Source organism: Acipenser ruthenus, chromosome 14 (genome assembly GCF_902713425.1).
Source record: "Acipenser ruthenus chromosome 14, fAciRut3.2 maternal haplotype, whole genome shotgun sequence".
NCBI classification, from domain to species: Eukaryota; Metazoa; Chordata; class Actinopteri; order Acipenseriformes; family Acipenseridae; genus Acipenser; species Acipenser ruthenus.
The window spans coordinates 4,405,568-4,429,438 of NC_081202.1; the positions used below are offsets into that span (position 1 = coordinate 4,405,568).

Consider the following 23,871-nt stretch of genomic DNA (forward strand, 5'->3'; position numbering starts at 1 on the left):
AAGCGAGCATCTTAACCACTAAGCGGTTACGGGGCCTCTGCATTCCTGGTTACAGCGCTTTAACCTGCACTCGAACAGCAGTGCAGCACAGAACACTGCCTGCTACATATTTCAACAAAAAACAAGACTGGGTGCAGGGAAAATGAAATGCCTTCCTCTTACTGTAGCTGGATTTACACCCACACACGTGCACACGAACTCACGCACACACACACACACATGTTTGCATTCCTATATTTGTGGGGACTTCTCATTGACTCTAACTATATTTTTTATTTACTATTTCTAACTCCAATCAGACAAAACTCCACACAGGGTGAAAGTCGACACCAAACAAAATATTTTGGCACTTTTAATTTTTTTTTTTGAAGTCATATTTAGTTCTTAAAAGGTGTTTTACAAAGTGGGGACGTCGACACAACGTCATTTTTTCAGGAGTTGGTATCTTTGTGGGGACATTTTCTCAAATTTTTTCAGCACATTGATAGTAATACCTGCCCATACACACACACACACACACACCTACACACCCACACGCCTACACCTACACACACACACACACCTACACACACACACACACACACACACACACACACACACGTGGAAAATACAGATAGATAGACAGACAGATAGATAGATAGATAGATAGATAGATAGATAGATAGATAGATAGATAGATAGATAGATATACATTATTATAGCTTTTGTTCTGCTGCTGATCAGTGAAATGGTCTAGTTCCTGTTTTGGAGTTTCTCTTCAGTGTATTCTCACTCACTGGTATAAATAACTCTGTTAATAATGTTTAGAAAGTGGCACACAGCTTCAGGATCTGTACACTGGGGACTGCTGTTAAGATCTTGTTTTGCCTTTTTGTCTTGATGGCTATGTTTGAAGTGAATGACCAGAAGTGATACTCTGTTTATGTTCACTCTTTATCCTGGGGCTGCTGCAACCTTTTAATTTGGGTCAATATTCTGTTGCTCATAATGTAAAAAACGACACGTTCTCTGTTGCATGTTTAAACTGAGATTGAGGTTTTCTCAAGGTTTTACAAGGCAGTTATTTCACAGAATGTACTATACAGAATCACGAGACGGGAAGTTGGTGTGACAGAGAAATTAGCCCTATCATATGTTAGAATATCAGAGGCAGCATCATAGATTAGACAGAGCTCAAACTACAGTATTTTTCCACAAAATAATAATGTGCTGATGTAGGAAATCAATTTTGATTTTGATATGGCCTGTTTTTTAAACCCAGTAACACCTGGCAACCCTGTTATTATCTAATGGATCTGAACTGGTTTTACTGGAATTAAAGTAAAGCCACTTCTTCTTGTGTCTCAGAACAATGCAGAACTTACCAACAATGTTGACCCAAGGGACTTTTTCGACCTGAAAAAAGAAACAAGGACCAGGGGTCACACATAGATTAGATAAAGGGTGTTCAGAACAGAAAATAGGAGGCACTTTTACACATTAGACTGCATGGTGACCCAATAACAGGCTATTATAACACTTTCTCTTCTGTTGTGGCTGATTGTGATCTCATACAGCAAGTATGAATTTGGGGTGTTCATGATTATTTCATGTGTATTAAGGGAAATGTTATGAAGTCATGAAAAGTATGTCATGAACTCATGCTTGTGACTTTTGAATTCAATAGGAATTTCATTTGAAATCAGTAGGAAATCATGTGTTAGTTACATTGGAATTACAGACACTTATTTTAAAGTGTTACCAAAGTTTGTATAGGAGTGACAAGGCTGGTGTTTGAGTAGGCACCTGGAAATTTTGTTTTCACACTTCTATGCAACCCTGTAAAACTGTACTGTGGAATGGATGAAGTAAAGCATAGTGAAATCATGGCATAACACTGTTGCCACTGGAGATCACAATCAGCCCCAATCTAGATTAAAATGGGTTAATGGGACACACTGTGTGTGTGAGTCTGAGTTCCCCAGTAATAAAACCTGTCCTAGACGGGGTTTTCAACCTGTTTTCTAAAGCTCAGGGAACAAGTTGCTTTTATAAAGACTGACTAAACCATTTTAATTTAAGTTTGATGATGATGAGTTATCGGGTTACAAATCAGTACTGTATCCATTGTGAATGAATCGTTATCGGTGCCAAGAAGGTGTTCTTTTAAGCAAAGTTCCTGTTCCTTTAGCCTGAGCATTTACAATGGGGAAAAATCAGTTTCACCACAAGGGTATTCTCTTAGGTGAAGTGTTCTCTTAGGAGGTCTTTCCATACACAGAGACTACTGTATACAGTACTTCTCCTCCAGATGCTGGGGCTGGTTGCTTTCATTAAGCATTAACAAACCAAGTATAGTAGAAGCATAGGCCTGCAATGTAATTACCTTTACACTAATGCACTGTGAACGCAGCCCAGTAAATCATACCTAGTCCCTACCAAAATGTCCTCTTTAATTACCAGTATCTTTCAGCACACCCTTTAGGGGACCTTAGGTGCACATTCTTGGAATCAAACAGATCTTCTCCGAACTCTTTAAATCTAGGATTGTGGATCTAGGACACAGCATACATCTACTTTTATTCTCTTCCTGTTTTGTTTTTATTTTTTTACAATACCCATTCTATATTGTCCAGACATTAAGTCTCCATGCACATGTAAACTATTCCCTCAACCCCCAAGCAAGTAGGCAATATTGATATTTATCAGTTCAACTTTAGGCCAAAAAAAATAGCTACTATGTAACAAGCTCTTTGTTTTGTTTGTTGTTTAAGATGTGGGATTGTATCTTTTTTTCCTTCTTTGTCTCCTCCTTTCTGTGGTGTACAGCAACTGTAAACTTGGTGACTGCAGCGAATACAAGGGTGTAGTCTTTTTGAGGATAGCTTTGGGTGTGATGTGTCTGTTTTCATGGCTTTTGCTAATCCAGTTTCCAGGAGAAATTACAATGATGCATTAGGCCCATGGGAAAGGCACAGGAACTGTGAAATTGCTGCAAACTCCCATTAAAACTAATCACCTTAAATGTAGCCTCACACAATATTTGATTAGATTCCTCGTTGCACTGGGCTAGTTGGTGGTTTCCTGAGCCAGGAATTACAAGTGGAACCCCACCAGGAAGTCCGCTCTGTCCGTCCTCGTATAGAGTTACGTGCTTGTTTTGTGGCTCATTTCTCCTATTTAATGCTGTTCAGGGAAAATAACATGCTCTTTTTTGTCTTGTTAAACCGTAAAGCCTTCAGTTTGCAGTTGTAAAAGTTGTAATTTCACTCCGGTTTTTCTATTAAATGTTTTGGTTAAAAATAGATTTTACACGCAACGCTATATGATTGCTACCTTTTAAAAAATGTGCTTTCTGGAATGGGGCGGCTTTGGTACAGACGGACTGCACCAGTCTACCAGTGCTGGGGCTGTAAGCATAGCATTCCAGACTGATTCGAGTGTGGGGTGGGGGGCTATTTGAATATCTGCACAGATCCTGATCCTGCCACCCTACATCTCAATGTTAATTCTGCTGGTGGTTTTCTTTAAAGGGTGGTTTGTTGACCCCCTTATTGGCATCAATAAGTACAATCGAAACAAGCTTATGAGTTTAAGGACAGCAGTATTTGAATCCGACGCCGTTAATTAAAAAAAAAAAAACACAGGAAATGTTGAGCTCCAGTCACAAGCTAGCTCCAGACTTGGTTGGACAGTTGACCACCACATGCATTCACCAACCCATCTAGCTAATCAGAGAGAAGCAGGACAATACTGTTTTGGAAATGAGATGTTGCATTTCAGTTTGCCACATTGTGGTTTTATAGTTATGGATGAAGCATGGCCCTTAATTGTTTATTGTTGAATACATCTGTTATATTATCCTGCTGTACAAAAACTGCTTTGTTATGTGTGCATATACATATATTGAATTACATACCGAATTGTAGTTTTCCATATACTTAATGAAAAACAGCAAAAGAAATTAAAAATTTGACATTTTGAAATCTGACATGAAATACTATACTACTATTATGGCTGCCAGTAGAATTTTGCGATATCATTTTGTAGTTAATTTGATTACATGATGTAAAATAAAATATCTGAATTATGTGTGTATACATAACAAAATGCAAAGTGAGTGAACAGAAGAAAAATCTACATCAAATCAATATTTGGTGTGACCACCCTTTGCCTTCAAAACAGCATCAATTCTTCTAGGTACACTTGCACACAGTTTTTGAAGGAACTCGGCAGGTAGGTTGGCCCAAACATCTTGGAGAACTAGCCACAGTTCTTCTGTGGATTTAGGCAGCCTTAGTTGCTTCTCTCTCTTCATGTAATCCCAGACAGACTCGATGATGTTGAGATCAGGGCTCTGTGGGGGCCATACCATCACTTCCAGGACTCCTTGTTCTTCTTTACGCTGAAGATAGTTCTTAATGACTTTCGCTGTATGTCTGGGGTCATTGTCATGCTGCAGAATAAATTTGGGGCCAATCAGATGCCTCCCTGATGGTATTGCATGATGGATAAGTATCTGCCTGTACTTCTCAGCATTGAGGAGACCATTAATTCTGACCAAATCCCCAACTCCATTTGCAGAAATGCAGCCCCAAACTTGCAAGGAACCTCCACCATGCTTCACTGTTGCCTGCAGACACTCATTTGTGTACCACTCTCCAGCCCTTCAGCGAACAAACTGCCTTCTGCTACAGCCAAATATTTCAAATTTTGACTCATCAGTCCAGAGCACCTGCTGCCATTTTTCTGCACCCCAGTTCCTGTGTTTTCGTGCATAGTTGAGTCGTTTGGCCTTGTTTCCACGTCAGAGGTATGGCTTTTTGGCCGCAAGTCTTCCATGAAGGCCACTTCTGACCAGACTTCTCCGGACAGTAGATGGGTGTACCAGGGTCCCACTGTTTTCTGCCAATTCTGAGCTGATGGCACTGCTGGACATCTTCCGATTGCGAAAGGAAGTAAGCATGATGTGTCTTTCATCTGCTGCAGTAAGTTGGACGACCACTGCGTCTACGGTCCTCAATGTTGCCCGTTTCTTTGTGCTTCTTCAAAAGAGCTTGGACAGCACATCTGGAAACCCCTGTCTGCCTTGAAATTTCTGCCTGGGAGAGACCTTGCTGATGCAGTATAACTACCTTGTGTCTTGTTGCTGTGCTCAGTCTTGCCATGGTGTATGACTTTTGACAGTAAACTGTCTTCAGCAACCTCACCTTGTTAGCTGAGTTTGGCTGTTCCTCACCCAGTTTTATTCCTCCTACACAGCTGTTTCTGTTTCAGTTAATGATTGTGTTTCAACCTACATATTGAATTGATGATCATTAGCACCTGTTTGGTATAATTGTTTAATCATACAGCTGACTATATGCCTACAAAATCCCTGACTTTGTGCAAGTGTACCTAGAAGAATTGATGCTGTTTTGAAGGCAAAGGGTGGTCACACCAAATATGGATTTGATTTAGATTTTTCTTCTGTTCACTCACTTTGCATTTAGTTAATTGATAAATATAATCTATTAACATATAATATTTTTGAAAGCATACTTTACAGCATTTTTTCACACCTGCCTAAAACTTTTGCACAATACTGTATATATTTATATATATATATATATATATATATATATATATATATATATATATATATATATATATATATATATATATGAGGGGTCAGGGAGCGTGAGTAGGGCTGCCAATCCTTTGTCGTGTTGCTGCTCCGCAGAAACCCTTCAGGTGAGGGCCAGGTGCTTCAGTGCACGCTGTGTGTTTGGGCAGCAACATCTAATGCAGTCTCTGAGCTTAACCCCAGCCCACCTTCACCACACACCAGCCCGACTTCAGAAAAACATTTTGAAAGGGGGGGAATATCATTTCAGAGAGAGAGTCATTCAGCTAGTGTTCAGTGTTGGAGGGTGAAGGGGTGGACTATCATTTCAGAGACAGAGTCATTCAGCCAGTGTTGGAGGGTGAAGGGGTGGACTATCATTTCAGAGACAGAGTCATTCAGCCAGTGTTCAGTTTTGGAGGGTGAAGGGGTGGAATATCATTTCAGAGAGAGAGTCATTCAGCCAGTGTTCAGTGTTGGAGGGTGAAGGGGTGGACTATCATTTCAGAGAGAGAGTCATTCAGCCAGTGTTCAGTGTTGGAGGGTGAAGGGGTGGAATATCATTTCAGAGAGAGAGTCATTCAGCCAGTGTTCAGTGTTGGAGGGTGAAGGGGTGGAATATCATTTCAGAGAGAGAGTCATTCAGCCAGTGTTCAGTGTTGGAGGGTGAAGGGGTGGAATATCATTTCAGAGAGAGTCATTCAGCCAGTGTTCAGTGTTGGAGGGTGAAGGCTGTGTCTTTTTTTTTTACCAGGAAGTATTACTTAACAATTTGTGGAATGAACAGCTGGATAGAGCAGTTGTGGCATGTCATATTAACACTGTCTCTGTTCTCCCGTAGTGATCTCAGCATGAACAACATCACCCAACTGCCCACGAGTGCCCTTTTTAACCTCCACTTCCTAGAAGAGCTGTAAGTATTGCTGCTGTGCCTGATGGGACAGGGGGAGAATGGTGGGCATGGGGAAAAACAAAACAAGACCCATCACATTCTTATTTTTATACAGCATAGTTGTGTGGGAACCAGATAAAACAGAGCCGGAAGGCTGTCAGGCTGGCACTTGGCACAGGAGAAATTAGTTACTGAGCTACCACAGGGCAAGGGTTAACAAGACAGGGGCTGTGCCAAACATATTTAAAACATTATAAATTAGACTCCTTTTTTTTTAAGGGCTGTAGTGCTTTGTGGGAATTTATTTAACAAAACGCAGGATATTACATTTTGGAATGCTGGATCTTATTTTATTTAAATACGCTGTGCATTCTATAATCAAAGCAACAAAAAAACGCTAGCAGCAGAAGCAGCATCAATTGAATCCACATTTTCAAAAACACAACTACTTTGTAATCTCAAGCGCTGCACATTTGCTTTTCAACGTCAGCTATTGTTGAGGCTATCCGCAGCACACAGGCACACTTCACAAAGCAAGGGAAATGTTTCAGACACACATTCCAAAGCTAACGAACCGGCCTCAGGAACAAAAATAAAAAATAAACTTGACGCTTGTAGTCACAGTTCCATTGGCACTTAGAAGTTATCAAGATTTGGCACACCACTGAATATCTGCATAAGATGATATTTGACAGCTTTACTGTAACTGTGGGCCTCCCTACTTCTAAATACTTCTGAATTGACCTGAAATCCCTATACATGATTCAAAATGTAAGGGAAGTATCAGCTTTGAGCCTGGAGTTATAAATGATTTCTGGCTTGTGTATTCAAAATGTCAAATCAAATAATCAACTGATTTCTGTTTTTTTTTTTGTGTTTTCCCTTGATTGACAACAAGCACTGTATGCATTGGAGATGCCCCTGCACTAACATGGGATGACACTTGGTACATACTGTACAGCATGTGCAGCACATTCTTAGACTCTGGCTTTAGGATGACATACATTGGAAACTGCTCCCTCTGTTTTTTTTGGGTTTTTTTACATTTGCTTTGAGATTCTATTTAGCATGCTGTAGCTGCCTTGAATTTGAACCATTGTTAACCATCTTCTCCAAGCCTTTAACACTGACTCTCAGTCTCCTACTGACTTTATTGATTGAATTGTTTGTATAATCCAGTAATCTGTGGCCTTTATACACATTTGTTTTTACATAGCTGAATGTAGTTTGAGATTATGAGCATAGTATATGTGTGAGCAGTGGGTTGGACTCAGTTTTATTGAGTAAATAGACTTTGATTTGACAGAATGATATGATACAATTGCACTGCAATTGGTTTCCAATATGTATTGCTTTGGTTACCGTTGTCAAAATATGAAAGTGCTACTTCTGTAGCTGCTGAAAAACAATGGCAGCACATTGGTATAAAGCAATTAAAATTGCCTATCATTACCATCGTGCTACCATCAGATCTGTAATAAAGAATTACCACGGTGGTGCATTGCATTGCACTGATTATCATTTGGTTAACAATCGCATTTTTACATAAGCCAAGGTTAGTTCAGGAAGGCACCATGAGGGTTTACGAACAGAAAATCTATAAAGACTTAATGTTGAGTGAATGCGCTGTTGCGCCGGTTTATTGTAAATCAAAAAGGTTAACAAACAAAACACTGCACACAAAATGGCATGATGGCCAAAACAGACCGACAAAACAAACACTGGAGAAATACTAAATAAAACGAGTATCGCGCTGGTGTAAGACCAACACGAATAGCAATTGTAATTATTGGTTTTTAAAGCTTACTCCCGACTTTCTCTCCCGTTCTCTCCACACTGAACACTCAAACCCGCGTGAGTGATTCGTGCCTCTATATATACATCTGTGCCGGGATTCAATTGCTAATTAATCATTCACTTGAACCCCGACATGTGATTTAATTTGTGCAATCCCTGTACCCACATACTATTACACATCGTATCTGCACGTGAAGTGATTGTGCAGTCCCTGTGCCTAAATACACATATACATTTTAAATCACTCGTGCTACATAGCCCACATTATACCCCGTGCACCAATACATACACACCAACAATAACACACCACATAAAACATAAAGCACAAAATAAGCACGGGGCGGAGCACCCAGCCACACAGCCAAAGATACAAAAGCTGGCAGTTTTTCTTGACATATCCGGTTTCCTTTTAAAATGTGTGTTAACAGACAAAGAAACAATACATTCAGGCTCTTTCTTTTTAACTTCAGGCCCCATTGTTCATGAACTAAAGCAGGTGATTTTGTCCCAAACTGGAATGAAGTACAGCAGGGGACCCAGAAGCTTTGTTCTACACTGATTAGGAGGTTGTAAGAATCCTTTTTGCCTCGCACAGTTTCAAATAACACTCTTTGAAAATTAGATTTCAGCTTTAAAAAAGTGCAGTTCAATTGTATGCTTTACACAGGTGCACCGTGACAAAGCTATAAGCGTATGGTGCCTACACCTGCCACAACACTGTCAATAGGTGGTAGTGCCACCATGGACCACCAGGATATCACTGGTTCAAAGTGTTTTTCAAGTCGTATATTTGTGTCATGACGTGCAACAGGGAGATGTAGCTTTTATATATTACAGAAAAAACGTGAGAGATTAGAAATGAATAAATAATGAAACAGACAGCTCATTTACACAAAAATGTGCAAGACTGTAAAATGGGTTTGTATTTTAACTTCACATGCCTTCTTGTCCAACAAGTGACACGTTCAGGAGCAGCGTATGCAGCCTGGGATCGTCCCAGACTGTCCTCAAGGGGTGCATTGTTATCTTTAATTTGTAGGTTCTGCTTATGAGACTTTGTTGTGGAGCAGACACCACCGGGCCTGTGGCACATTGTTAATTGTTCCACAGCAAAGAAAAGACAGGACCCTTTGATAATGCAAGGAAGTGTAGGAACAAGCAACTCCTTCAATCATAATCTCTAGAAAGTGTTTTATAGGGAAATTAGTCATTTCCAACATGTCCCATCTGTAGCTCGTTCCAGCTTATTAACATCCGAACAGCTTTGCAGTGAATGCATTTCCATCTGTATCTACTGACAGACAGACAACTTACTCTGCAGTCAAGAGTACAGTAATTGGAACAGGAGTGCTATGCTTTTGCTCCCAAGTTTGCCTCTTACTTTCTTGTTTAATGGAATACACAAATGTGACACAAACAGCTCAGAATTGCAATGCAGGCTTGCAGACAGTCTGGCAAATCAGAGGTTACAGACAGACAAAACATCCAGCCTTTCAATCCAAAATATGGGTTATACAGTATGTGTTGGCATCACTGCCCAGCTAACAGAGGAGTATCGTATTCCATTTGTCACGAGTGGTACTAACGAGCCCTTTGCACTATCATGCCCCTTGAAGTCACTGAGAACCTTCTGCTTTCCAAGCCACTGCTACTAATAATATACCTCAGTGTCTAGGACAGATCTAGCAGGGCAGTGTTCAATACAGCAATAGGACAGGGAAGTCTTTCTTACTGATATTGACATCTACCTAATTGCTCTTTTACTTTAACTCATGCGTGATGTTTGGCTTGTTAAAATAGTCGGTGCTGTTAGAGTATTATTTTTTTTTTAAAGGATAAAAACTTCAGCAGGAGGTCAGCGTGGTAATGTATTATTTTTAAAGTTGTTTTTCAGGGTTCTTAGCATGGAGTCCGAACACTGACTTTTACAACCTACAATATTAAACATTTCAGGTGTTACATTTAAAGGAACACATGGGACCATATGGAACAGTTTTCAAGCAGTTCTTGTCAAAGTGGACAGCAGTTGTCTCTATAGTAACACGACTAATTACATGTTTTAATGACACTGCGACTAAGCTCGGAAAAACAGAAGGCAGAGTCGCCTTTAAGTTTCCTGTGGCAGAAGCACTGCCTTATAAGAACTAATAGCCTCTCTAGCCTTCTGCCAGCTGCTGGTGTTATACTGTTTTAAATGTACTGCAGCCTTTGGCTTTTTGTTTCCTGACATTTTACACGTTGACTGGATCCTGATCAGATCCCAATTACCACTGCCCTTGATTAACGTTTATTCTGCCTCTGAGACCAATAATAATAAATGAGCTTGTGTGGCACGATGCTTTATCCATGCTTTCTGATACAGTGCAGAGCAATAGACACTATTGGCCCTCATAAGAAAACGTAAAGGACTGTTTAAAGGAATGCTTAGTTTGTTAAATTAAATAAAATTAATGACATGTTTTCGAGAGGGTTGGTTTATTCTCATTTTTTTTAAAGCACTGTGCAACTTAACACACCAAAAAATATTGCATATTATAGAGCAGAAGCATGTGGTTCAGTTTTGCAAAGCTTACAGTAATCTATTTAACTTTTTTTTTTAATGTTACGCTATGTGGTTGTAACCACTTCAATGAAAGCAAATAAAGAAAGAAAGAAAGAAAAGAGTTGCTTGAGATGTAATTCAAGAGTAAACTTGTCAAACTAGTGGCAGCAGAGCAAAGAAACGTTCCCTCAGGCAGAGTTAGATTTAACACCTTTATTTTTACAGTTTAGCGCTTGGTGTTTCACCAAATGTGTTTTTTTTGTTTGTTTTTCTATCTTTCAAACGTTTACTAGACCGTGGGAGGTGCTATTACACACTGCAGTGCCACATGTAACTTTTTGCCAGAAGACATAAACGTGTAATGTGAAAATGGCATTTTCCTGGATCTCAGTCTTAGGGATAGCCTTTTTGAGACGCTATTCTGCATTACTGTGCCACAAACCTAAGGGCTGCCAAAGAGCTGTCTTTGGGGTTGTTCTGTACAGTCTCAAGACACTGAATATAGGTAAACATTCTTATGTTCTTAGGTAAAACTGGTAGAATAACATTTACCTTGTAGTAACCTAATTCTGCCACATGGCTTTTATAGTTTTGATATCTCAGTTTCTACTGTTGTATTATCTATTATTTCTGAAGGACTATTGTTTAATCCTCGGCTGCATTCCCTCTGAATTGTCCAGTAATACAGATTTACAATGATGTACAATGTTAGTAACAGGAGTTTGGTTTAAATTGTAATATTAAATCAGGGCCATAGATCCGGCTGCTTGGTTTGATTGTGATGGCAAAACGTTCTCTGTTATAAGACAGTAATTACAAATATGAACAAAGTTACAATGCAACAACATGCTGAATTACAAAATGAAAAATGTTGGCAGTTGGTATCGTCTTCTGTATTTACACATGGTTAAATACTCTTAATATAAAGACTATTTTCAAAACAAAACCCTTACAAAGCTAATCAATATTAAACTAAATGCAGAAAATATAGCCAGCCAACTTAAAAAAAGAAGCCTTCTGTTAGTCCTGGTCTACATTGTGCTCCCTGGCCACAGCCTGTACTGAGAAACCCCATGAGAAAGGCATTGCAGCAAACACAAACATCAGCGTTACAAGTTAAGCAGTTTTGTGGCGTACATGTTTATAATGAGCCTGTGCCAAAACAAATGAATCATTGTTTGTAGACTTGAGCCAGTGTTGGTGAGTTTTAATACTAATCTTTATTTTCATACAGTGCCTTTCATAGTGGACCACCATCACAAAATACTTTACAAGACACGAGACTAGGGTGTATGAACTATGCATCAGCTGCAGAGTCACTTACAACAACATCTCACTGGAGACGGAGCACAAGGAAGTTAAGTGACTTGCTTAGGGTCACACAATGAGTCAGTGGCTGAGCTGGGATTTGAAGCGGGGACGTCCTAATTACAAGCCCGTTTCTTTAACTACTGGACCACACAGCCTCCTAATATTTAACAGGTTCCTATCAAAATATTTGTTTGTTTTCTTTCTTTGACGGGTCCTGTTAATGCCCAGTTTTATAGGTGTGATGTTTTGCCATGGAATGTGTGACTCGACTGGGATTCAAATCGAGGGTCTCCTGGCTGCGTACAGGCCTCATCTTCAACAGTTACTGCAGCTCACACTGTAATCTTAGAAAAACAAGGCATTTCATTTGAGAAAGGCATTTGATTTAGTTTCTATTTTCCTTTAAAAAATATATATTACTGGCAGCCCCCTGTCTTCTACTCTGTAGGATTATCTGTAAGCAAGTCTGGCACTTTATTTTCTCTAAAAATAAATACATAAATAACAAAACTCCAATATTTGCTGTCCTAGGATTAGGTGTCGACATGTATCCGATACCAAAATAAACCTGTGAATGCTTTTAGTTTAAAGGCATTTTGACCCGGCAGATCCACTTTTAACCAAGCTAAAAACAATGGAAAATAAAACCATGGCTTTTCTTTCTTTGACATTTTTTAACCAAAGGACACCCACTTGTGTTTTAATGTAATCTATTTAGCTTATAAAAAACAGAAACAAATGTAAATATCCATATGGGAAACTCAGATTTCCTGTTTGCATTTTTCATGGTTGTATTTAATAATTCAGAATGCTGTTTACTTTGAGCATCATTTTGGTTTTTGTAAACACGGAAGTCAGTATAAGAGTGATTGTATCAATCTGATCGTAAATTATTTTGTCAACAAATAATCAGATTTTCAGCAAAGGAAAAACAAATATTATGATGAGTTACCTTGTAGAATATTAAATACAAGAATAGAAAATATCAAAACTCTCTGTCTATACAATATTTACTTCAATACAAGGATTGAAAAATAAAAAACTCTGTCTATACTATATTTACTTCAATACAAGAATGGAAAATATCAAAACTCTGTCTATACAATATTTACTTCAATACAAGAATAGAAAATATCAGAACTCTCTGTCTATACAATATTTACTTCAATACAAGAATGGAAAATATCAAAACTCTGTCTATACAATATTTACTTCAATACAAGAATGGAAAATATCAAAACTCTGTCTATACATGTTTTACTTCAATACAATAGAAAATATCAGAACTCTCTGTCTATACATGATTTACTTCCTTGGTGATGTGTTTTCTGTAGAAGAGAAGAAGAGAGTGGAAATGAATTTTTTTTTTTTAATTCATATTCTGGCACCTATTGTTAGGCTATATCTCTATTGCCTATCTTCCCTACAAAATTAAAACCACATGACGAGAAATGTATTCCCTTTGTTTTTTTTTCTCCTCCCCTACAGGCGTCTTGCAGGAAATGACTTGACACACATCCCCAAGGGAGCCTTCTCTGGCCTTTTCAATCTTAAAGTTCTGTAAGTAAAGCCTGTGTTGTTTAACAGATCTCCCATTTCCATTCAGCAACACAGAGAGGGCTGGGTCGATGGGGTTCCATTAGAAAAGGCAACGTCGAGGCTGTCACGACCTGGACTGTATCATATTAGGGAGGAAGTCTTGACTGGGGGTGAATACTGCTTGATAAAAGTAAGGGATTTCCTTGCAGATCAAGAAAGAAAGTGAAAATGCATAAAAGGTCAAAATAAAATTCAAAAGGAATCGGACTGGGAAATTCCTAGGCTGGTCTGTTTCATATTTATTTGTTATTTTGAGTAAATCCGTGGCATCAAAACATATCCCATCCCTGCCAGTCTCCCCAGAGAGTGAAATCATATCTTTATTAATAATAACAGACTGCTGCTTGGCCAGAAATGCCATCATCTTGGCATTTAGGGAGGTGTTAAGCCTAGCACAGGCTCTTTATGCAGTCAGAATTAAGACATTCACAGTTGAAGCACTTCTGTTAAAGTTAGGCACTGAGTACTCCATGCCAAAGACTGGCTCGTGAGACCTTCTGTATAGATTGTGCTGCCTGAGGAACACTGATAAATCCCAGAATTCTAGAGTACACTTTCAATACTTACAACATTTCAGAATCAAACATATTTAGTGGGTAGGGTGTTTTTATTTATTTATTTTTTTAACATGACATAGCAACCAAATTGCAAAGTGGACAGCACAGACTTATTGTATTGTATTGGGAGATTATGTATGGGGCCGGATCAGTCACTGTGGCCCTTGCATATACTGTAAGTCTATCCACAGGGTGGCTTCATTAAAATTCATTCATTTCTGTTTTTGTTTGCTATTAAACAGCACTAAGGTTACGATACGATTGACAAAAATAAGCAGTTTTCCTGTAAAACAGCAAATTTACGATCAACATGGAAGTGACCAACTTCTTATATCCGAGCTGTGTCGGAAAGCATGTTTGAGACCGGCACAAGTTTCCCTTAGGTAGCTCAAGTGCCTCCAGGGGTATGGGAGGAGATAGCCAGCAGTGTAACAAGCAGAAAGGAGGCAGGGTAGGACACTGAAATCGGGTTCTGTTTCTCCGCTGAGGTTAACTGATCCGATGCTCAAGCAAGCAGGTGAATCAGAGCTGGCATTGTTAGACATCACAATTAACCGATTATTGCATCTGCGGTGCTTTCTCAAGTTCATAGGCCTTTCCCTTCCTACTTATCAAGTGACAGAATAACGGCAGTCAGTAATTATGGTGTCAATGCATTCCCTCAGCTGCAGCAGCCTTGCAACTTGCATGTGCACAGTGAGCTCCAGCACAAACAAAGTCGTCTGTGGTGCAGTGTGAAGCAGTAGGGAGGCACTTCAGAATCTGGTAAAATGGCCTGCTAACATCGGGCAGAAGTGTGATTTATATCAAAAGCCTTCAGGAATGGCTCTGTTACGGTTCCTACCTCTTTTAATAATACGAAAAGCCTTTGATATCGAGAGCAGCTTGTAATCCTTTACAGTCCTCTCTACCATTAAGCTTTAATAGTTAAATGCAGATGCTAAGACTAGAGGTATGTTTGAATTTATTACCACTTGTGATGCGACATCTGGCTTTTCAGTGGGACCCTCATAAAAATAAATAAATCTGTTGGTGACATAAAAAAAATGTTAAGGAAAAAATGATAAAATTAAATTTCCTGTGAAAGTGTTCTTTTTTATGACAACTTTGTTTTTAGTTGAACCTCAATGTACTATAAGATCAATTCAACACTGTATATATATATATATATATATACACAGCTCTGGAAAAATTTAAGACCACTGCAAAATTATCAATTTCTCTGGTTTTACTATTTATAGGTATGTGTTTGGGTAAAATGAACATTTTTCTTTTATTCTATAAACTACTGACAACATTTCTCCCAAATTCCAAATAAAAATATTGTCATTTAGAGCATTTATTTGCAGAAAATGACATCTGGCCAAAATAACAAAAAAGATGCAGTGTTGTCAGACCTCGAATAATGCAAAGAAAATAAGTTCATATTCATTTTTAAACAACACAAGACTAATGTTTTAACTTAGGAAGATTTCAGAAATCAATATTTGGTGGAATAACCCTGATTTTCAAGCACAGCTTTCATGCGTCTTGGCATGCTCTCCACCAGTCTTTCACATTGATGTTGGGTGACTTTATGCCACTCCTGGCGCAAAAATTCAAGCAGCTCGACTTTGTTTGATGGCTTGTGACTATCCATCTTCCTCTTGATCACATTCCAGAGGTTTTCAATGGGGTTCAGGTCTGGAGATTGGGCTGGCCATGACAGGGTCTTGATCTGGTGGTCCTCCATCCACACCTTGATTGACCTGGCTGTGTGGCATGGAGCATTGTCCTGCTGGAAAAACCAATCCTCAGAGTTGGGGAACATTGTCAGAGCAGAAGGAAGCAAGTTTTCTTCCAGGACAACCTTGTACTTGGCTTGATTCATGCCAAAGCTGCCCGATTCCAGCCTTGCTGAAGCTCCCCCAGATCATCACCGATCCTCCACCACATTTCACAGTGGGTGCGAGACACTGTGGCTTGTAGGCCTCTCCAGGTCTCCGTCTAACCATTAGACGACTAGGTGTTGGGCAAAGCTGAAAATTGGACTCATCTGGGGATGCTTCAGCAAGGCTGGAATCGGGCAGATTTGTTTTTGTGAAGGACGCATGAATCAAGCCAAGTACAAGGTTGACCTGGAAGAAAACTTGCTTCCTTCTGCCCTGACAATGTTCCCCAACTCTGAGGATTGGTTTTTCCAGCAGGACAATGCTCCATGCCACACAGCCAGGTCAATCAAGGTGTGGATGGAGGACCACCAGATCAAGACCCTGTCATGGCCAGCCCAATCTCCAGACCTGAACCCCATTGAAAACCTCTGGAATGTGATCAAGAGGAAGATGGATGGTCACAAGCCATCAAACAAAGTCGAGCTGCTTGAATTTTTGCGCCAGGAGTGGCATAAAGTCACCCAACATCAATGTGAAAGACTGGTGGAGAGCATGCCAAGACGCATGAAAGCTGTGCTTGAAAATCAGGGTTATTCCACCAAATATTGATTTCTGAACTCTTCCTAAGTTAAAACATTAGTCTTGTGTTGTTTAAAAATGAATATGAACTTATTTTCTTTGCATTATTCGAGGTCTGACAACACTGATCTTTTTTGTTATTTTGACCAGTTGTCATTTTCTGCAAATAAATGCTCTAAATGACAATATTTTTATTTGGAATTTGGGAGAAATGTTGTCAGTAGTTTATAGAATAAAAGAAAAATGTTCATTTTACCCAAACACATACCTATAAATAGTAAAACCAGAGAAACTGATAATTTTGCAGTGGTCTCTTAAATTTTTCCAGAGCTGTATATATATATGAGACTTAACAACAATCTGAAAACATTGAAAACAAAATATTACACACAGCTTCAACACAGAAAATTAATCATAACACGAATGACCTACAATTTGTAGTTTTAGAAGAAATGCAATTAGATAATGTACAATACAGAAGAATAAAGGAAAATAAATGGATAAATAGACTAGATACCACGTTGCCGAGAGTGTGAAGCCACAGTTCTGCTGCTTCCGTTTTACTGCCAGAATGTGTAACTTTTTGTTTTCAATTAAAAGTTTTATTGTAACCTTTGAAACTGCACACACTGAAGGGCTCCACCATAAGTAAGGTGCTTGAAACATGTACAAGTTGTGGGTGTTGAGGGAAAACGGGTTACTTTTAAAATGCAACCTTTATAGAGTTATGCACTTTGGGGTTGACATAATGAAAACTTCTCATTAAGGGTGTTATTGTTTAACTTTTCTTTCTTCTTATCATGTAGCTGTGTGGCACCTGGCAAGTTAGTATTATTAATTAACTTTTCAAAGAGATAAACCATATATACAATTGTACACACACCCCTTTCAAGTATCATACCAATATTGAGCCCGTTGTTCCCCAGTTTTGAAAAGGTTCATACCTTACACTGTGTACTAATGGTTTCTATCCTGTGTAAGGCAGTTTCAGCTCACATAATGACCTCTGTTTGCTTTGGCACTTCTTTTCTGCTGATTCCTAATTGACCCTTTGTCTTCAATGTTTTTGTTTTCTATACAGAATGCTACAGAATAATCAGTTAAGACAGGTCCCTAGCGAAGCACTCCAGAACCTCCGTAATCTCCAGTCTCTGTGAGTACCCTACAGTAAGCTGCTCCTGCTGAAATCAGAGAGCCAGACCTTTTCAGCTCGCTCCACAAAGAAACGAGCAATCTGACAGGCAGTATCTCTCTCTAAAAGCCATCGCTGAGAACCGAGAGGCCATCAGTCTCATTTCCGCACTCGCTCTTTGTCATTTATCAGTCTGGATCGGCTGAAAGCAGCTCTGTCTTTTAATTATCATATGAAGTGAGGGGTAAAGCTGGGGGGGAGGTAGCAGAGTGAGTCTAAATCGACTTGGATAGAAAGAAAGCTTACCTTTGATAACTAAAAAAAAGGAGATAAGGGAATTCTATACAGCCTGCCTTTCAGGGAAGCCAAGCTGCAATCTATCTGTTGTTTTTTGTCTCCTTTTTTTTTCAAACGCATGCAGAATATCTGACTAAGATCACATTATTCCATAAGCATTATGTCCAAAGATAGGCCAGGTGAACAGACAGACCATTGTTGCAGTTCCAGGTTCTGATGCATGTTGTACAGGACTTCCTAAATAACATGACATCTTCTTTTATGGTGCCTTTGTTACCTAAATGCTTCCTTCTGTACAAAGCGCAGGAAGAGAAAGACTCGGGGTTCTGTTGTCCAAGTAAGCAAGTGGTATCCAGTGACCATTAAAACACAAGAGCGGCAGTGGTGAATGGGGAGAGCGAAACAGCTGTAAAATAGACAGAGCAGATGAAAGATCCCTGGGGGAGTACACTAGAGGTACTATCTGCTGAAAGCAGGGTTATTGGATCGAGGGCGTCGAGGATGCCTTTTGTTCTTTCCAAATGATCTTTAGTAATACTGCTCTGTAGCTTCATGTTGTTTCCAAACCATTCTGACAATTGGGGAGAGCACAGTTAGTCTGAGGGGTTTAAAGGCACTGGGCAGCAGTGTGGAGTAGTGGTTAGGGCTCTGGACTCTTGACCGGAGGGTTGTGGGTTCACTCCCCAGTGGGGGACACTGCTGTTGTACCCTTGAGCAAGGTACTTTACTTAGATTGCTCCAGTAAAAACCCAACTGTATAAATGGGTAATTGTATGTGAAATAATGTATAATGTGATATCTTGTAACAATTGTAAGTCGCCCTGGATAAGGGCGTCTGCTAAGAAATAAATAATAATAATAATAATAATAAAGGCTTTCTCACATCTGAACTAAATGAACACAGTTATTCATCTGGACACAATAGCTGGGAATTGCCCTGCTGTTTTATCCAGCTTTCTGACCAGGTGTGACTCAGACCTGCAGCGTGAGAGTCAGAGCGGTTCAACTGGGAGAGTAAGTAGATTACTGCAGGATAAGCTCTTTTGCTTGGTTATGTGTCAAATAATTATACAGCTGCTTATATTAAATAAACCTACTTGGTAATTAGCAGGTAACAGTAATCCACACATTCCCATCTCCCACTGACAATAAGGAATAACTTTTTTTTTTTTTTTTTTAATAAGTCGCGTTATTTAAATTAGGTTTATTCAGGCCACGGTGACAGTAAATTATGCACGCGCTGTACTTCACTGTACAGTAGAAGGTCTCTTCACTAATTTATATATTTTTTAAGGAGATACTGTTTTCTATAGATTATTTTTCATGTTTTAAAAGAGTAGTCACCTAAAAGTATTTGTAGCCTACCTGTATCAAAATTTCCCACAGCTGCAACACTGCTTGAAATACAATTGTCCATTAAAAACTGGAAATACTATTTCCATATTTGTAGAGCTCTATTGAAAACGTACTTGTCTTCATGATTCTTTCTGGCTCTGATATAACTGTGGAATTCCAATGAAAAAAAGTCTTGATGAAAAACAATCGGATTAAAAATGTATCCCTGGCAATGTTAGACACAGCAAAACCATAACCCCTGATAAACAATGTGCAGCTCTGTTTATAAATACCACACAGCGGTTCACATGTTAGGCCGGAGATTGACGCTCACCAGCAAACAGAGAAGCTGTGTTTCTGCCAGAAACCTGTGTCAAAAAGCTATGTCCCTACAGCAAATGTCAACACAAGAAATTACAGAAATTACTACCATGCTGGTGAAGAATGCGCAGACCTCCCTGGAAGTGATAGCCTTAAAAAAAGGGTATAACATGCATATCCCACAATCCCTATTGATATAAATAATAATTAGTCATTGTTTTTTAATATTTCACATACTGTCAGTAAAAAGTATTTTCATTTCTGTTTTGTTATAATACACATTTATCGATGTTTATCTTTAGTAACTTTGGTAAACATTAGGTTATTGCTGGTCTTGTGTGTCTGTAAACCTGCAAAACATGAATCTGATTAAAATACGAATACTTTTCATAGAACGTTTTGTCGCCTATAAAAGCCAGTTAAATACCCCGAGAAATAACCTATAACTCATATATTATATTTTTACGACAGGAAAAGTTACAAATAAATAAGTAAGTAAACTTTCTGAATCTGTTAAGTTATTTTTCGGAGATGGTGAGACATCTACTCGTGCATTTTGAAACTTTATGCTTTTGTAGTAATATCCTAGGTGTAGAATGAAAAAGTCCAAATAAATTCCCTCCAAAAAGAGAGTCTGGTTAGGAATGTCCAAAAGAGCACTCTAGAACCAAAATGCACACTCTAGAACCAAAATGCACATTCTGGAACCAAAATGCACCTGCACAAAGAACACTGAAGCAATGTGCAACTGCTTGTTATCTAATTAGCTGGGACTACGATATTGTCAGGGGGAGGGGCTTGGTGACTTTCCTTAAATATAGCAACGCACTGAACGACTTCTGTAGGAGTGAGCAGTGATAACAGACACCACAATGAAAAGCTTGTGGAGAGGCAGTGCAGATGGTCTGAAACTCAGCAAAGGGCACTCACTTTTTACCCATCCCGAACAAAAGATTCCCATCGTAAAAGCATAGCAAAGTGTAATAAACTTTAAGCATAGTGAAAGCATGGTAAAGTATAGGCAAGCATTGTAAAGAATAGCGAGGTATGGCAAAGCATATTAATAAACCAAGGTGAGCTATGGTAAATGCATAATATAACCCTGAGAAAACTTACTTAGAAAAAAAATGCCAAATATCCAGGAATGCTGAAACAGTAATAAATGATGATTAACAACACTTCATGATATAATAAAGAGATAGAGTAGATTATTTTTAAAAGTATTCATTTCATCATAAGAATATACGTGTTCCAACAATAAATAAACGGTATTACTTCAAAAGACACTTTCTTGGCAGACTACAAGTGCATTGTGTGTGTGATTGGGTATCGCAATATATGCAGCTGTTTATAACGAATCACTTGTGCCCTAGCAAGCCTATTTAATACTTGTGTGCGCAGTTAAGTGGTTTTGGCACTGGGTAAGATGACAACACTTTATATATCCGCATATAAAAAAATTAATTAGTACATGCTTGGCACAATAATTGCAGTCTATTTAAGTGCACAATAACGTGATTCGTGAGTACAAAAAATCTGTAGCATTCACCAGTTAGAATATGCTGTATTTAAAACAGCTATCAAAATAGCCCAAGTCTGGGCGAAAGTTAAATGCACTTTAACTATCTCACGCCATTCCTGTAATACGCTGTCATTTCTGTTCCTGTTTAACAACTGAAACAACAGTTTCCACGAAACACATTATTATATTGTTTAAATAAAACGCCCTTTTTTAATATCATTCTTTTGAGATTCGGACAGCCTTGAGATAGTTTGTCTAACCATATCCAGCTTTGCTTGTTTGTTGACAGAACCTTGACTGGTTTTGAAATGGACCAGGCAGCTCCAGTTCCTTTCATGTCAGTTAACACACAGACCATGTGAACCTCGAGGGGTGCTTCGACAATGTAATCCCTGTAACCTTGCTTCAGTACTTTACGAGGTCAATCGTTCTCACTTTATCTTGGAACGTATAGTAAGAAGTAGTGTTGTCTGTGGTGTGGGGTGAAGGGCTCTTAACACCATCGCCGACACAGATAAAGAAACTGCCAGGACTATAAGTGGATAAATTGCACTGAGCATTAGCACTAAATTAACCCAGCGATTCCCAACCTAGCAACTTCATAACCCCCTGTAGCAAACATGCATATGTACTGAGTTTTCCCCTACATGCTCCTTGTGGTACACCATGGCAAAAGCATAGCAAAATATAGCAAAACATGATGAATATAGAACCCTTGTACCTACAAACTGCCTCATATATAAAGAGAAACTATATTAAAGAAATCTATGCATACCAAATCATTGTTTTACTGGTAACAACGAAGCTAAAGCAATAGCATGCCTTCCATGAATACAGTGTGGCTCCATCTGTTCCACTCCTTGTGACGTCCAGTAGCTGTGTCATCTTGAGAGGTGCTGTTCTGCTCCTTAGAGACTCAACCTTTTTTTTTGCAGATAATAATCTTCGTAACTATCAGCAAAAAAATCCTTCCATGCTTTACTGTAGGCTGAAGATATGTCAATGAGAACTCTTACAAGGGTGTTCTTCAGTCCCTTCCACTATTGATATACATCCGAAAAAAAAAAAAGTTTGAATGTTAGCTTCCGGTCTTCAGTCTGCCTGCACCGATAGGCCTTCAATTTCTGAACGAGCTGCAGATGCTGGCTTGGGTTGGCTCCACTGAGTCTTCTGAGAGATCAGCTTGTGGGGCCTGGTCTGTCTGGACAAGTGGCTGCTCTTGTTTTAGCACCTGTGGAACTTGTACAAGTAATCCTGAGAGAGGAGCAGCTCCGATACGTTTGTATATTTTGCACTAAATTCTGCCAGCCCCCCCACCCGTGCAAGTCTGTAGCATTTTGATTTAAATTGATGAATGTGGCTATTCTTTTATATTCTGAGCTCAATTGTACAAACACTGCGATTCTGACCATCAAGTTTGGTGTCTGTGTACGAATAAAAAAAAATGAAAACCTGCCAGGACTTCAGCTTGCCTTTTTTTATTTAGATGAATTTGAATTCCTGAAATCCTGAAAAAAAAAAAATCTATATATATATAATTTACTTTTTTGTTTGTTAAAATATGTTATTAGCATTTGATTTCAACACTGCCAATGAATCTGTTTTCAATTTTTATTTTTATTTGCCGATATACAAACTTTCAGAGTGCAAGTAATAAAACGCAGCAGATTGAAATGGCTTTCAAATCTGTTGTTGTTTGATTTACTCGTGTAAAGATAACATTTTGATTGTTTAAGGTTATATTGACTTGCAGTTAAGTAGGAGATGATTTATGTTATGTCATAATGCCCAAATAATAATATGACGCAATCCTACAACATGTGAAACAGGCCTCATTATATATGCTCTTAATAACTAACAATGCAATTAGGAAATACAACATTATTGGTTTACTTTTTATGGCAGCACCAGTAGTAACCTATAGTAACCTATTCCATCTGTATTACATAACCCTCATGGGTATTCTGAGATATTCATTAACTATAGTTATCCCTGGAGATTAAAGTATTGCTAATACAAAGTAGTTTTCAGTCTATCCCAATGAGAACCCATGTAGAAGCAACTCGAGTTAAAAAGCCTTTTCATTTTTTTCTTCTCTTAAGAAAAGTTTACATTTGAAAAGGTGAAAAAGGTATTTTGAAAACCCATTATAAACCAGATTAGAGACTTTGACATGCTTTTCTTTCTTTCTTTCTTTCTGGCTGATCAGCATTTAGTCACAGTGCCCCCTAGGCATGGAGTAGTCTGGACCAGAGTATCCAGGATATGATATATGCATCATATAAATGTAAACCCAAATGTATCAGCTTGATGTAGAATAATGACTAAGATTACATGATCTTTAATGAGAAGGTTCCAAGAACTATCAAAGTGCAAATGTTTCAATCCCAGAATAAAGGTATGATATTGTTTTTAGAGTGAGGTTGTTTTTAGTGATGTGAAATCACTGCTGTTGCTGGTCATCTTGCCAGGACACCCTTGTAAATGAGGCTTTGGTCTCAAGGGTTTACTCCTGGTTAAAGAATGACTAAA

The 23,871-nt window shown here is 38.7% G+C and overlaps 1 protein-coding gene across 6 annotated transcripts in view; it reads left to right on the forward strand.

The window, feature by feature from the left end:
• The window catches only part of LOC117419431 (leucine-rich repeat-containing G-protein coupled receptor 5-like), a 61,286-nt gene that overhangs the window by 22,354 nt on the left and 15,061 nt on the right, over nt 1–23,871 (forward strand). For 3 of the 6 annotated variants that reach the window (XM_058985628.1, XM_034926173.2, XM_034032166.3), the window contains exons 2-4: nt 6,426–6,497; nt 13,615–13,686; nt 17,814–17,885. In XM_058985628.1, coding sequence (XP_058841611.1) covers nt 6,426–6,497; nt 13,615–13,686; nt 17,814–17,885 — 216 coding nt within the window. The remainder of the gene's footprint in view (nt 1–6,425; nt 6,498–13,614; nt 13,687–17,813; nt 17,886–23,871) is intronic. The other 3 variants (XM_058985630.1, XM_058985629.1, XM_058985631.1) reach the window with 3 other exon arrangements.